This window comes from Papio anubis, chromosome 8 (assembly GCF_008728515.1).
Source record: "Papio anubis isolate 15944 chromosome 8, Panubis1.0, whole genome shotgun sequence".
In the NCBI taxonomy this organism is placed as follows: domain Eukaryota; kingdom Metazoa; phylum Chordata; class Mammalia; order Primates; family Cercopithecidae; genus Papio; species Papio anubis.
Window position 1 is genome coordinate 18,251,967 of NC_044983.1, and position 16,281 is coordinate 18,268,247.

The 16,281-nt window shown below is 43.2% G+C and overlaps 1 protein-coding gene across 2 annotated transcripts in view; it reads right to left on the reverse strand.

Annotated features, from left to right (window-relative positions):
• SLC18A1 (solute carrier family 18 member A1) overlaps positions 1-15,778 on the reverse strand; it is a 33,597-nt gene extending 17,819 nt beyond the window's left edge. For both annotated transcript variants that reach the window (XM_021942092.2, XM_021942090.2), the window contains exons 1-7: positions 15,127-15,778; positions 13,083-13,446; positions 12,391-12,449; positions 9,075-9,158; positions 7,741-7,833; positions 6,136-6,225; positions 5,834-5,877 (exon numbers count right to left, since the gene is read on the reverse strand). In XM_021942092.2, the coding sequence (XP_021797784.1) occupies positions 5,834-5,877; positions 6,136-6,225; positions 7,741-7,833; positions 9,075-9,158; positions 12,391-12,449; positions 13,083-13,446; positions 15,127-15,250 (858 nt within the window). In that variant the 5' untranslated portion in view covers positions 15,251-15,778. The remainder of the gene's footprint in view (positions 1-5,833; positions 5,878-6,135; positions 6,226-7,740; positions 7,834-9,074; positions 9,159-12,390; positions 12,450-13,082; positions 13,447-15,126) is intronic.
• Positions 15,779-16,281: the final 503 nt, after the last annotated feature.

Genomic DNA, 16,281 nt, shown 5'->3' on the forward strand with positions numbered 1-16,281 from the left:
AGTCAAGCTTAAATGGCTCCTTCTTTTCCAGAGTGCTCCCTGACTCAGTAGCTGGGGCTTCTCTCTCTTTCAAACATCCTGAACACTATGTCCTAATTCTTCACGGTGTTTACTACATTCTGTCTTGTAATAGATTTGATCATTTTGGTATGATAACCCTCTCTGCACACACACAATAGTGGATTGAGAAATTTAGAGATTCTAAAACTAAAAAGATCATTCTCTCACCCCATTATTATTCAAACTAAAGAAACTGATGTAAATCATTAAAATATATATTTAAAAATCCAATAAACCCTTTGATCCAACAGTGCCACTTCTACGAATTGACTCTAAAGATTAATGCTAACATTATAAAAATGCACACATGTAAATTACAGCAATATTTGTAACTACAAAATACTGAAAACCACCTAAACACAGGAGATGGAATAAAATATGGTGCACACACAATTGTGTACCGTTGTGTACACATACACAATTTTGTGTGTGTGTGTGTGTGTATCACACAGGTGTAAAATAATGAGGAAAGGTTCTATGAATTAGTAGAGTAATTTTCAGGACATATTATTGAGAAAAAAAGGAGAATGCAAAAAAGAATTCACAGTGTGCTGCCTTTCATGTAAGAGAAAAGGGAAAAATAAGAAAACACATAAGCTATTTATTTTGAGGAAAAAACACAAAGACACAGGAAAGACAACCCGGAAGGCATTAAGATTGGTTACCTACGCGTGGTAGGGGTGGGGGAGGGGAAGGGTTAGAAAGATTGGAAGGATTGATGCTTTCTGAGTATACCTTTTTGAATAATTTTGACTTTTAGGTGGTAATGTTTTATATATTCAAAAAATAAAACTATTTTAGTGTTTTGGGATGAATTGAGCCCCACCTTGGTCAAATTAGTATGTTGAAGTCCTAACCCCTAATATGACTGTGTTTGGAGACAGCATCTTTAGGGAGGTAATTAAGGTTAAATGGGGTCATGAGAGTGGGGGCTCTAATCTGCAAAACTGTTGTCCTTATTAAAAGAGGAAGGGACATCAGGGCTCTCTTTCTCTGTGCACACACACTGAGTAAAGGTCATGTGAAGACACCTGAGAAGGTGGCTGTCTGCAAGCCAGGAAGAGAGGCCTCACCAGAAACCAACCCTCAATAGTACCTTGACTGCAGACGTTCAGCCTCCAGAGTCATGAGAAAATAAATATGTGTTGTTTAAGTTACCCAATCTGTAGTATTTTGTTCTGACAACTTGAACAGATTAATATAATTAGCCAGAACGGAGGAAAAAAACTAAAACTAAATGCCAAAAAAAAAAAAAAAACCCACAAATGGATGCAAATGAATTTCAAATGCATTATGCATTATATAATCACACTAAAGGTGGAAAAAAGAACCAATGCAAGTACGGTAATTTCTAGATGTAGTATTTGGCTATATTCACTAAGTCTAAGGGAGAAAGAACTGAAAAAATCTTGAATATTTCTTGGTAGGTTTGTTTTTTGTTTTTTGTAATAGCATGGGTAAGTATACAATTATACAAATAGATAAATGTTTTTGTCTATTTGTATAATAGGTATTTACCTATTTGTATAATAGGGGGAGACAAATTTCTTACCTTGAAAGAAGGAGAATACTTGTATGGAATGGGGCAAGCAGGGAAAAATCCCGCGAAGTTGGGCTGGAAGTGGAGGTCTCAGTATGAACTCATGTGTGTGTATTAGCTCCATCATTAAGACGGCAGGGAAACAAAGTGACCCCAATGGCAAAGAACACATCGAGTGCCCATAGTTTGGTTTCTTCTTTTTCTTTTTTTTTTTTTTTTGAGACAGAGTCTTGCTCTGTCACCTAGGCTGGAGTGCAGTGCTGTGATCTTGGCTCACTGCAAGCTCCTCCTCCCAGGTTCTCACCATTCTCCTGCCTCAGCCTCCCGAGTAGCAGGGACTACAGGCACCTGCCACCACGCCTGGCTCATTTAAAAAATATTTTTAGTAGAGATGGTGTTTCACTGTGTTAGCCAGGATGGTCTCGATCTCCCGACCTCATGATCTGCCTGCCTCGGCCTCCCAAAGTGCTGGGATTACAGGCGTGAGCCACTGTGCCTGGCCCCACAGTTTGGTTTCTAAACACCATTCATACTAATAAGAACCTGGGCTCCTTGGCAAAATGATTTCAGGGCTGAGGCAGGGAAAGTACAAGATGAACGTAGGACATATTTTTGTATCAAAAAGTAAAACATTACTCAAAAACCAATGAAGGTATGTTAAAATGACACAGCAACCGGTTAAGGGGCTTTGACTTGTCAAATCTAAGACAATTTGAGCATCAAAACAATTAAGGACTGGAGGCCAGGAGTTCAAGGTGAGTCTGGGCAACACAGGGAGACTCCATCTCTATAAAAAGTTAAAAATAAGCTGGGTGTGGTAGCATGCCTATGTAGTCTCAGCTACTCAAGACACTGAGGCAAGAGGGTCACTTGAACCCAAGAGTTGGAGGCTATAGTGAGCCATGATCACACCTCTACACTCCAGCCTCAGTCACAGAAAAAGGCCCTGTGTCCAAAAAAAAATTAAATAAGTAAATAAATAAGGAGAGTGATGAGCTACAAAAATAGGACTCCATGATTCTACACTGATAATAATCAGATAAATTTTTTTTAAGTTTTTTCTGAACATAATCACATGTACATAAAATTATCATATACCTATTTAGGTATTAATATTTATAAATATATATGCATAAAGGCAATAAGAAAGGAATGTCTATTCTTTTTTTGTTTTTTAGGGGTTTTTTTGAGACAGAGTCTTACTTTGTCAACCAGGCTGGAGTGCAGTGGCTTACTGCCACCTCCGCCTCCCAGGTTCAAGGGATTCTCCTGCCTTAGCCTCCTGAGTAGCTGGGATTACAGGTGCGCACCACCATGCCCAGCTAATTTTTTTTTTTTTTTTTTTTTGTACTTTTAGTAGAGACAGAGTTTTGCCATGTCGGCCAGGCTGGTCTCAAACTCCTGTTCTCAAGTGATCCGCCTGCCTTGGAGGAATGGCTATTCCTTACAGCAAAGTGCCAACTGATGATTTGGACGAATTGGTAACCTAGAAAAACCAGTATTTTGTAAACATTATAGTAAAGGCTAGGTCAGTCAAGAATCATCAATGGATAACAAATATAGGCAGAAAGGAAATTTAAGGAGGAGTAGGAGATTTATATGACTTTACAATGTCTCCCACAAGTTATTTATTAGTTACAAGGTGAAGAAGTAATAACTACACAAGTCACCCAGACGACACCTTGACCCAGTGATCAAAATGGACATCATCACTGAGAGGTGATGGGCATTAAATACCTCCAGACATGACACTCAGAAGGCCACGGTATCATGAAGAAACATCAGACAAACCAAATTTAGGAATGCCCTATAGATAATTGTAGTCTTCACAAATGTCAGTGTCATGAAAGATAAAGGCTGAGAACTTTTCCAGATTAAAAGAGGCTAGAGAGGTGTGATGCACAAATGTCTTATGCAGTCCTGGACTGGACCGTGAACTAGAGAAAAAAAACTTCCATGGAAGACATTATCGGGATAATTGACACAATCAGAGTAGGCATTGCAAATCAGACTAAAGTATTATATCAATGTTAAATTTCCTGAATTTGATAGCTCTATTGTCATTACATAAGGAAATAATCCTGTTCTTAGGGAAAATGCTCTAAAGTATCTGGGGTAAGGGAATGATACAATCAATCTACTGTCAACTGGCTCAAAAAATTAGTAATAATAATAATGTATATTTGTTAGAAAGAGAGAGAATGGGCCAGGTGCAGTGGTTCATGCCTATAATCTCAGCCCTTTGGGAGACCGAGGGGGGTGGATTACCAGAGGTCAGAAATTCAAGACCAGCCTAGCCAACATGGTGAAATCCCGTCTCTACTAAAAATACCAAAATTAGCTGGGTGTGGTGGCGCATGCTTGTAATCCCAGCTACTTGGGAGGCTGAGGCAGGAGAATCACTTGAACCCAGGAGGCGGAGGTTGCAGTGGGCCCAGATTGTGCCACTGTACTACAGCCTGGGTGACACAGCAAGACTCTGTCTCAGAAAAGTAGATATTTGTGGGTGCCTCACTTTCCTGGAATCTCAAGCTGGATTTACTTGCTGAATAATTCTCCATGGCTGCACAGCTAATAATAAACAATGGCTGAATCACCTGGATGAGTGTCCCTATGCTTTGGCCAGGGCTGGAGGGGTGCCGGGCCCAAGCATATTCCAGGCCTGGGAGCCTGTGCAGAGGGTATTTGGTGCTTCTTGCCCTGAGGAGTCCTGGATGGGTGGTGGTTATGACCTCCCTCCCATGGACCCAGACATCCTACTCCTAAAGCCAGTTTGTAAAGAGCAGCAGCATCTCAGCAGACTGTGGGAGACTCCTGGTCGCTCTGGGGGAATTGGCACTCTAAAAGTATTGATTACGTCATAGTTTCTAATTCTTTCAGATGTTTCTCTGTTTACCCTCGATTTCATTATCCGTAGAGTGAGGCTAAAAATTGTACTTATTGGCCGGGCGCGGTGGCTCAAGCCTGTAATCCCAGCACTTTGGGAGGCCGAGGCGGGCGGATCACGAGGTCAGGAGATCGAGACCATCCTGGCTAACATGGTGAAACCCCGTCTCTACTAAAAATACAAAAAACTAGCCGGGCGTGGTGGCGGGCGCCTGTAGTCCCAGCTACTCGGAGGCTGAGGCAGGAGAATGGCCTGAACCTGGGAGGCGGAGCTTGCAGTGAGCCGAGATCGCGCCACTGCACTCCAGCCGGGGGAAAAAGGCGAGACTCCGTCTCAAAAAAAAAAAAAAAAAAAAAAAAAATTGTACTTATTTCATGGAATGTATAAGATGCAGCATAGATGGCGCACTAAGCGGAGCTCCTGGTGCATGAAAAGCCCTGAAGAATGATGAGGGGCCTCACGACTTGTGGAATACCTTGACGAATTGTGGAATGCAAAGTCAAGGCCTTTAGATCAAACTTTTTTACACTTGATGCACTTTCTTACTTTTTTTCCTTCGTGGTGGGATATGGATGTTCCAGAGCCATTTTTGGCTTAGAGTCAAACAAGTACCAACTCTGATACTTATTAACTGTGACAGAATGACAGTTAGGGATGTTCACAGAGGATATCTTTTATTGAAGAAGAGGCTGTCTAGGTGGCCCCCACAGCCTTCATCTCTGAGATGATGTTACAGCTCCAGATACTCAGTCCCCAATGTCATTATCTCCTAGCTATAATTATATGTGTGTGTGTGTGTGTGTGTATAGATATGGAAATCTCCAGATATACATGAATATATATGTATATATACTCCATATATGTGTGGAGTATATATACACTCCATATATATGTGGAGTGTGTATACATATAAATATACTCCATATCTATATTCATATATATCTGAAGATCTCCATATATATCTCCATATATAATATATATAACATATATAATATACACATATATATTATATATTATATGTGTATGTTATAAAAGCCTTGTGAAGAATCAAAGAAGCCATACAGAATATATATACAGAAGATATATATATATATTATATATATTATATATGGCTTCTTTGATTCTTCACAAGGCTTTTCAACCATCTTTGTCCAACATCAAGCCAAATACCTCACTATCCCCCACACTACGCGAAATGTAGCCCTATCCTAGAATCCAAACACAGTTCTCACTTCCCTGACTCTATTCCTCTTTACTTTTCTTCTGATGACTTGACAGGCATGCCTGGGTTTCTGCATTCAGCCATCCTGTATATCTGTTAGCAACGGAGCTTTGCGTCTGCTTACCTCAGGAGAGACTTTGGAAGGCTGTAGGATGCAAAGCTGGAGTGCTAAGAGAGAAAGAAGGCGAGACAGTTCAGCGTGTCTACTGAATAGCTGGGGGTTCCAATAGCAGCTGTAGTGCTACCACCCTATTATGTGCAAATTTAACTCTCTGAGTTTCTTCTCTCTTTTCTACAGTGGGGCAGTCCTTGATTCATCAAAGCATGTCCACACCACCCATTCTTAGTCAAGACGGACACCACAACATAACACATTCCCAACCCGACCTGGGCCGTGTCCTGCTGGAGGCTCTGATGGTGACTTACCTCCATCCAGTAGTGCCAGGAAGGCCAGGATGAGGAAAGGTGCAGACTTCCCAACAAACTCATACATTACACTTCCGAAGGGAGCTCCCACTGGAGAAGCAAAGCACACACAGATTCCAGAGGTGAGGGTGAGTCCTACCCAGTGAGAACTGTCCACATTTACACCGTGAGCATTTGCAGAAGGGCTGCTAGGGGCTAAGCTCCACCAGAGGCTCTGGGAATTCAGAGATGGAGACATGATCCCTGTCTCCAACAAGCCCACTTTCTAGTGGATGAAATGTATGTGTGTGGGGGTGTGTGTGGGGGTGTGTGTGTAGGGAGGGACCCAAATAATTAAAGCATGGTGAAAGTTTGACAGAAAATGTTGCATACAATGAACGCACAGTTGATGTCTCAGGAAGTCCAGGCAGCCACTAGGGCTTTGCCAAGTGCAGAGTATCTGGAGGGGAAGAAGCTTGTGTGAAGAACACAGAGGTGTCAGAAAAGAGTGTGTAGTTAGAGAAAGAAAGGAGAAAGTGGGTGTTAGCAGAGTATGAATATTTGAGAGGAGAAAAGTAGAGCCTTGCATATGCAGGAACCTTGTATACACAGATGAGTCATCTACTTGGCTTTGCAGCCTATGGAGAGACTTCAGGGGAGAAACACCACCTACTCTGGGCTCAGGAAGATTCTTCAGGTGGCATCGTGGTGGAAGGAGGGAGTACACAAGAAGGGGGCTGCTGCCAAATTCTAACCCAGAAGTGACAAGGAGCCAGGAGTGGCTGTTGAGGATCTAACAAGCTTGTTCATTTGGGAGTTCACTTGGGACATGATAAAGGACTTCAAGATGCACAGGTTTTAGATTGGGCGTTTGGTTTGATAGATACTAACAAATAACAGGGATTCTGTTTCCTGTGCTTCCCATGGGGCTAGAGGGTGGGGCGTAGGCCAGGGAAGAGATTTCAGGTGTTTTCTTTTCGATGCGCTTGTGAGCTCCTAGAAGGCAGGAACTATGCCTGGGGCTTCGCACCCTACAGTACTGGCACTGTGCTTGGCATGTAATAAGTGAAAGTATGTCAGTTGTCAGTAAAGTAGTATGAAGGATGAGCCTCAAAGAAAGGGTAATTTTATCATTTGGAGCTTGGGTTTCCAAGGCCAGAAAACTGGAGTCTGTATCCTGGCTCCGGCGTTTCCTGGCTGTGTGATCTTGGATGGCTATTTCGCCATTCTTATTTTCATCTCTATAATGGGGAAAATCAATCCTCCTTTCTTTCCTGGTGGTGAGGAATAAAAGAGATTATGCCTGTAACGGATTTAGCAGAGCATCTGGCAACAGCCATGCTCTGGTGGTGTGTGCATGGGAACTGAGACGAGGCAGTGGCCTGTAATGCGGGGAGGCTCACTTCCTCCAACAGGCTGGGCTTCCAGACCTTTCCCTGACCCTTATGTGTTTCCCAGCTTCTTAAGGAGAAGGAACTTTTACATTTTCTCAGTGATATTTCTGAAGGAGTTGAAATAGGATGAGGCCAACGAGGGAAGGAAAATACTCGTCTTCCACACCTCGGGAACACCTGCTTCCTGGAATCCCACCCTCCCGAACCCAGAGCTCCAGCTGGTGCCACTTACCCAGCAGCCCCAGGGCCAGGCCCCCCAGAGCAATTCCCATGGCTCGTCCTCTCTCATGGTCATCGGTGTAGACACTGGCCAGCATCCCAAGACCTGTGCAGAGAGTGACAGATGCAACTGGCCCCCAGGGGCTTCTATCCACCTCTCAGAGCCCTTGGTCCCACCCTGTTATCTCTTCAGTGACAATCTTAGCTAGAGTTTCGGTTTGAGGGGTTTTACAAAACTTAACCCATAGTATTTTCCAAGTACTGCCCTCCCTAGGCCCCCAGGCCCCCACATTGTCCGCTCCTGTTCAGAATATTGTTGAAAGTACAAGGCCTCTGGGAAGGATAACACAGAAAATCCATTGTCTGATTATACCATGTTTCATAGCATTTTCTTGTTTCTGAGCATGTTTCCCTAAACGAGGGGTTACAGAGCAGGTCAGGGAAAGGAAAACCTAGGCACACAGAGACCATTCTATTTAACAGGGATGCCCAGGGAAGAGCGGAAAAGCACTGGGGACCTGGAAGAGAGTGTGGGCTAGTGCTGTACGGCAGCTGGACTCTCAGGCTTTCATAGTCATGGGTAAAATGGCATAAAATACCAACTTCATGGGATTGCATTAGATATTGTATTCACCAGTACTGTGAAAACTGTACTGGTATTACCGGTAGTATTAACATGATTATTCCTATTAAGTACTAAGAGGGGGACAGACAAAGGACCATTGAGTGGCACTAAATAAAAGCCTGCCCTTCTTCATGGTTTTACTGGAGGCTTGTTCTGACCTGAGCTAGCTGCATCTGAATATTAGCAGAGGAAGTTATGTCAGGCTCAGGGATCTATGGACCCTGTCAGAAATTCTATAATTCCTTTTTTTTTTTTTTTTTTTTTTTTTGAGTAAGGGTCTAGCTGTCACCCAGCCTGAAGTGCAGAGGCACAACCACGGCTCACCGCAGCCTTGACCACCTAGGCTAAAGCCATCCTCCCACTTTAGCCTCCCAAGTAGCTGGGACCACAGGTGCACACCACCATGGCTGGCTAACTTATTCTCTTTTTTAAATAGAGATAGGGCTCTTACTATGTTGCCCAGGTTGCCCAGGTTGGTCTCAAACTCCTAGAATCAAGCTATCCTCCTGCCTTGGCCTCCCAAAGTGCAGGGGTTACAGGTGTGAGCCACTGTGCCCAGCCCAATTCCCTTATTTCTGAATCACAATTTCTACCTATCCAGATGATATTTTCCTTAATTTCTCCATATAAATATAGGATCTGAGGTAGTAAGAGATGTGTGTGTGTGTGTGTGTGTGTGCATGCGTGCATGTGTGTGTGCACGATGACGTTGCCAGGGTTACCTGCAACAGATGAAAATGAAGATCCAATGCCTTGAAGGGTTCGGGCCACAAAGAGTAGAGTATAGGTCCCAGAGAAAGCAAACACTGGGCAAAGAGAATAGCAAGATAACTGCATTAGCAAATTGCCTTTGCTTCCCTGGCTGCCAGAGAACATGCCCATGATACTGCAGATATGAGTCATGACGCATATGTTTTTAATAAAGCATGATGACTGTTCCCTGTTTTTTGAGTTGTCTTTTCAATCTCCTACTCCTCCATCAGAACCACTTTTTAAATGCAAGAAAACTGAGAAACCACAGAAGTATAAACCAAGTCACCACACAGCAGATGGAAGGCTGAGTCTCTACATCTCTTGCCAAGAACCCAACATTCTGTCCACTGAAATGAGGGATGTCCATGAAGCTCAGTGTCCTGGGCTGGAAACTGGTTCTTAGACCATACTCCTGGATTCTCCATGTGCGACACCCAGATCCGGTCTTTACCATTGCTGGGTCCTACAGGGTCATCTGGAGTACAGTGACAGTAACGGGGTGCTTCGAGGATTATGGGAATTGGGTAGAAAATAATATATTGTGATACAATCAGATCCTTCTTTATATCTTATATTGAATGATCTTTTAACCAGACAAAATCAGCATTTATTGAATTATACTGAATACGCAGCTCTCCTAGACTCTGTAGCAAAGGCAAAATAAAAATAGCATCTAGTTATTACCCTTGCAGAGGGTCAGTCTGTTGAGGATGAACACCCATGAAACTGAGAACCAACAGGAATATGTTACCAAAACCAAATCAGACGGTGCTGCTGGTCAGGGTACTTAAGTCCAGACATGTCTCACCTCCAATTCCAGAGTAATGTCTCCTAGAGTAAGAATAATCTCCTCAAAGTGTCTGAATCAGAAAAATTGTAATCCCTTTGCCCATTCACTACAGATGTCTTTGGTTGTGTTTTTAATCTTCTCCCATTACTTCCCGACAGACATGATCACACTGAACTTCTCCTTGTGTCCCAAAGATGTACATTCTTGGTCTCTCCTTTCCTGGCCACCAGCATCTTTTCTCGGGCTTTGTTATCTCCAATCTTTTCTGTCTACTCTTCCAATGTCCTTTGAGAACAGAGTGGCCCACTCATCTTGGTCTGCCCAGAACTTCCTTGTTTTTAAAACTGAAACTCAAAATACCGCCACAAAAACAGAAAGTCTGACATCCTGGGAAGCCCCTCGCTATAGTGTGGATATGGGTTGTTTGTCCTCACCAAATCTCATGCTGAAATTTGATCCCCAGTGTTGGAGATGGGGCCCAGTGGAAGGTGTTTGGGTCATGGGGGCAGATCCCTCATGAATAGTTTAATGTCCTTCATTAGGTGGTGAGTGAGTTCTCACTCTACAGTTCTCTCAAGAGCTTGTGGTTTAAAAAAGGCAGGCACCTCCCTCTCCTCTCTTTTGCTTCCTCTCTCATCTCTGCACAGCCAGCTCCCCTTCACCTTCCACCATGAGTGGAAGCTTCCCGAGGCCCACACCAGAAGCAGATGCTGGCGCCATGCTTCTTGTAGAGCCAGCAGAACCATGAGCCCACAGACCTCTTTCTAATATAAATGACCCAGCCTCAGGTATTCCTTTACAGCAATGCTAAATGGACTAAGACACCCCTCAATTCCAGGCAAACCAGGAGAGTCGGTCATTCTATTTAGGAAAACCAAAGCAGTTTTTTTCTTCACTTTGGACCCTTTACATGGGCCACCATTTCACTCTTGATTACATTAGGCATGGCGGATGGAGAGGTTAAGGGTAGTAATGGGCATCAACATTCTCTTTTAAGTATTTTTTTGAAACATCGGACAATGCTACAAGGATACCCTAAACATCAAAAGTATTTTCTTTTGGTTAGAATTAGGCCAACTCCATGTAGTCACACAGCTATCCTATGGAAATAATAATTATTTAACATATACAGTTTGGTATAAGTTAAATAATAATTATTTAACATACATAGTTTACTTTAAAAGTAAAGCTTTTAAAACATGAGTTCTTGGCAGAGAATCAGGCAAAGATATCCTGCTAAAACGTCCCAGATCCACTAGCGCACCGCATTGTCTTACTTCTCAGTGTGTGTCTCATGTCTCCCCAGGCAACCATCATACGCTTCTGATACCTGGAATCATGTCTTTTCATTCTTTATGTGACTATGGCCCTCTGGGCATTATACATGCACTGCATGAAATCGTATGGAATAAATCTTAAGCCTCATTTGATGAAATAGGGCATCTTATTTTTAAATTTGCTGCCTAGCATAGGCTGAGCTTCTAGAAGTTCCATGAACAGTGCTAACTTGAATTTCTGCATTTTCTTCAAGTCCGCTAAAATTTCACCAACAAGATGCAGTTCTCAGAGAGAACCTCACACCTCAAGTTCTTGCACTTTGCAGCCTTCCAGCCCAGAATGCAACGAATTCTTGTTAAAATTGGGTTGGTAGGAATCAAGTCCTGTGCTGGGAAAGAAGAGAAGCTGAGGAAGAGGAAGAGAGAAAGTAGATAAGAAACGGAAAGGTAATAAGAAAAACTCGAGGGAGAAGGAGGTATGTTGTTGGAGAGCAGAGGATCAGCAGGGCCATCGGGAACCAAGGCTGGATCCACAGGCTGCCTTAACCTGCAAACGCTAACCCCTTTTCATTCCTTCTTCCTTTACCTCTCAGCATCAATTTCCAGACTTGCTTTTCTCATGTACTGTGTTTTTTCCACCTCCATTTTATTAGAAACATTTAGCTGATCCTGGATAGACAATTTGTCTTTCTCTTTCTTATTTCTTTAGAAAATTTACTTTTCTAAGCTTAACCTTTAAAGTCCTTAACTGAAAAGGAGTAGGCTTTTTGGAATTTTCCAGATGTTATTGTCCAATTTCCATTTTTTTTGTTAGTTGCCCTTTACCATGGCATATCGAAATAATATCATTGCTTCTTGTAGATGGAAAGTTTGTATTAAACTTGCTCAAGAGATTACTGATACATACATAACATACACACACACACACACACACACACACACCATAGCATACATATTCAAACAGCTTTCATTATGTCCAGCTGAAGGGAATAAAATATCTGTTCTTGTATAGCAGAATAGACCAATTCCAGCTAGACTGAATTGTCACTACTGTTATAGTCCGCATACCAAAAAGAGCAGAGCATTTAAATCAGTATCCCACTCTGCTTAGTCAGATGCCTAATTACTTTCTAGGCTACCCTGCTATCTACATCACATTCACTTGATAAAATCAAAGGTAATCAGTGAAGGGAAGAAAAGAGGAAGCAAATTACTTACTAACTGTGGAGAGAAACATGATAACAAAGCCAGCAAACATGGGGATATGATATCCAATCCTAAAAGGGAATTGAAAAAAAAAAGATACAATTCCAACAGGCACTCATATACTTGGACTACATTTTTAAATGTAAGTGGGAGCAGAAATGCAGCTATTTGGGAGTATGGTAAAACATGCCTCTGAATGTAGCGTGGAGATGAAATAGTGGATGAGTACGAGCAAATAAACAAACATGCAAATATGACCATATGTTAGGGCCAAAATTCTCATTTCCAGAAAGGATAGCCTAGGTAGAGCATATAGGTAGAGTGTATATCTCTTGAAAATATCAGAATAATCCTAAATACAACTCCTGGGAAGCCAGTGCTCTAGATTACAACAGGACTGCCCCGTTCATACCCTTTTCCCATTCAAGCCACACTCCAGGTCACTGATATAACATCACAGCACACTGCTGTTCATGGTTCTCTTCTCGGTACTCAATACTCAATATATCGCTAAGAAAATCTGATCCTATGACGTTTCATCAGTAACAAGTTATTCTTTGCATAACGAGCTTTCCAAATAGCTGACTCCCCTGGGGAACCAGACAAGTGAGTATTTCTTCTTTTTCCCTTCCAACCCCCTTTGTATACTTTTCTAGTCCTCCTACTCCTATGTACCGTGCAGGGCTCTACACCCAGTGAGATACCTGTTGGTGAGAGGGCCCACGAAAGGGTTGACCAGAAGTTGCATCACAGCCTTTGAAGCAAACAGAATCCCGACCCGGGTATTCTCTTCCTCCAAGAATTCTGTGCCTTGCAAGCAGTTGTTTTTAGGAGCTGAGATGGCTTCAGTGGCTGGAGGTGGGATGGTGCTGGCGGTGTCATTCATCCATGCTATGCCACTGGGCACGCTTTCTTCAACAGCCATGGTGTTGTTGTCGAAGAAGGAGAAGATGGTGGAAAAGGGAGGAGAGGCGAGGGCATGTGGGGAACTTCCGGCAGGGCCGAGGTGCAGAGAAGAGTTGACTTCTTTGAACTCCATGTCATATAGGAAGGTGGGCACAATTGGTACTGAAAGTCAGAGGACAGGTTATGGGGGCTAAGGACAGATGTCATCTTACCACTGAAAGCCAAGGGGCTAAGGACAGATGTCAATTCTACTGAAAGTCAAGGAAGACAGGTGATGGGAAATAAGGGCAAATGTCGTCTTGCCACTACTAGGTTCAGGGGCACTATGACGAGGTTCAGCCTTATGCCCAAGGCTGGTGTCTGGAGTGGCATGGTTTAAAAGCTACTAAAAGACTGTGCCTACCCAAGTTATCCTGTTAGCTAAAGTAGCTAAATTCTGACCTTATGTAATTAGTTCTCATTCTTCATGGTTTCCACATTGGCTAACTCTCCTACTCACTTAGATTGACATGGAACCCTCCAAACCAACACGCACTGAGCTACCACAACATTTCGCAGACATGTCCAGCTCTCACACAGACCTGGCCAGAGGAGGGGATGGTAGGAGGCAGGGCAGGCTGGTCAGAGGAGCCTCAGCTCTGGGACCCCTGGACAGGGCTTTAATCCCAACTCTGGCACCTGTTAGTGCAGAGGCCTTGGGCAAGTCACTTAACACTTCTGAACTTCTTTTTCTCTTTTACAAAGAAAATAGGATTTACCGTGATATTTAAGATTTAAGATTATAATTGTGTGTGTGTGTGTGTGTGTGTGTGTGTGTGTGTGTTTCCCCTGGGAGCAATGATTCAGTATTCACTAATTCAGTGTTAGCAGTGACTTTACAGAGCATAACTATAACTACAGAACTATGAAAATGAGAAGTGATTGTATTAGATTAACAACTTGTCTCAGAAAGATCCTTATTTAAAAGCATATATTTTGGCCGGGCGCGGTGGCTCACGCCTGTAATCCCAGCACTTTAGGAGGCCGAGGAGGGCGGATCACGAGGTCAGGAGATCGAGACCATCCTGGCTAACACGGTGAAACCCTGTCTCTACTAAAAATACAAAACAAAAAATGAACTGGGCGTGGTGGCGGGCGCCGGTAGTCCAGCTACTCGGGAGGCTGAGCCAGGAGAATGGCGTGAAACCAGGAGGCAGAGCTTGCAGTGAGCCAAGATCGCACCATTGCACTCCAGCCTGGGTGACAGAGCGAGACTCCATCTCAAAAAAAAAAAAAAAAACACACAAATATTTTACCCGAGAGGAGAAACCTTTTAGTACCCATTTATACACGGGTATAACTTAATGTAATGATTAGGAGAGTAACAACTAAAAAAAAGCAGGATTCCAAAGGAAAGAAGCACATGGAAGGTAAGGTCTTGATAAGAAATCGGATATCCAAATAAAATATGCTATTTTTATAGAGCAGAGGCTGGAAAGGCACCGCTGTGAGAAGATGCTCACTGCCCCAGAGGCACTTGGAGTTATTAGCATCTTGGGGAGACAGTCTGGGGAGGAAGAAAAGCACAGCCAGTTCTGGCTCCAGGCCATCCTCTTCTCCAGTCAGACCCTCTCTGGACCTCCTTCTTTTTGAACCTCCTGAGTCTTTTAGCTATGTTTGACAAGTTTCAGACTCCATTTTCTGTAGGGTTTTTTTTCCCCCCATACCCAACAACCTCTGTGTGTTTTTGAGCATAAAAAGGAAAATTCTCAGATGAATTCGCTGTTGAACTCAAGCAGGGTGTACGCTGCTTGCTGGGGCCCAAAGCAAATTAACCCTCAGCACAAAGACCCCCAAACGTACCCACCACAGTAAGCAGCATGTTGTCCAGGAGCAGAGCGACGAATACCACCACCAGTACCAGCTGCCGGGACGCTCTCCCTTCCTTCAGCAACCGCTGGGGAGCAACCAGAACAGTCCGGAGCATGGCGAGGGCCAGGCTGGGGCAGTCTTCCCCTGCAGGCTCTTAGGGAAGGTCCTGTGACAGCTACAGGTCTCCTGCAGCCTTTACAGAAGAGGGGAGGGAGTCTGCCCGGGTGAATGAAACTCACTATTGAAATGAAAAGTGCAAAGGGTTGCAAGTAGTAGGATGATATTTGGAAACATCTCCGTGTCTGTATCACTGTTCACTTCTCATACAACTCAATAACTCACCGGGTTCCCAGAATGCCTTCCAAGTAAGCATAGCTTACTAAATTGCTTACTAAATTCGAGGGAAATTAATGCCTAGATATAAATCCAGATAAAAATAGATGCTCTACAGATCACTTAACCCTGTGTTTTTCAAACATCCAACACTTATTTGCCTATCACATTGATGGTTTATGTCATATCTGAGGACTACCTGTACTATCATTTACTTCATCTTTTCCTCTAAATCCACTCTTTTAAAATACTGAGATACTGCCAGGTATGGTGGCATGTGCCTGAAGTCTCTGTTACTTGGGAGGCTGAGGTAGGAGGATATCTTGAGCCCAGGAGTTTGAGTCCAGCCTGGACAACATAGCAAGACTCCTATCTCTCAAAAAAATTTTAAAACCAACATAGATATTGATATCATATTTCAAAAAGTAATTTTATGTAGCATGCAAAAAAAAAAAAAAAGTATGGTCTATGTTCTAGGTGCTACCCTAAAATATTTCACGCGGCACAGTGTCACTTGGGCTGCCCCCTGAGAAACACTGGTGTAGACCAACCTTCATCTCATAGACAAGAAACCTGAGCCTCTGGAGGTTAGGAGACTTGTTTGGGGTTGCACAATTAGTGTCAAACTGGGATGAAACCCCAGGCTTTTCAACTCGCAGGCTTATCCTCTCCCATTTTCCCTTGCTCTGTGGTTCTAGAAGCACTCTCATGCTTTTGTTTGAGCAGAAACCCCTGCTCAGAAAGATGCCTTCATCTGTGAAAGTAAAACACTGACTTTCCTGATTAGTTTTCTATTTAGGATTTCATACAATT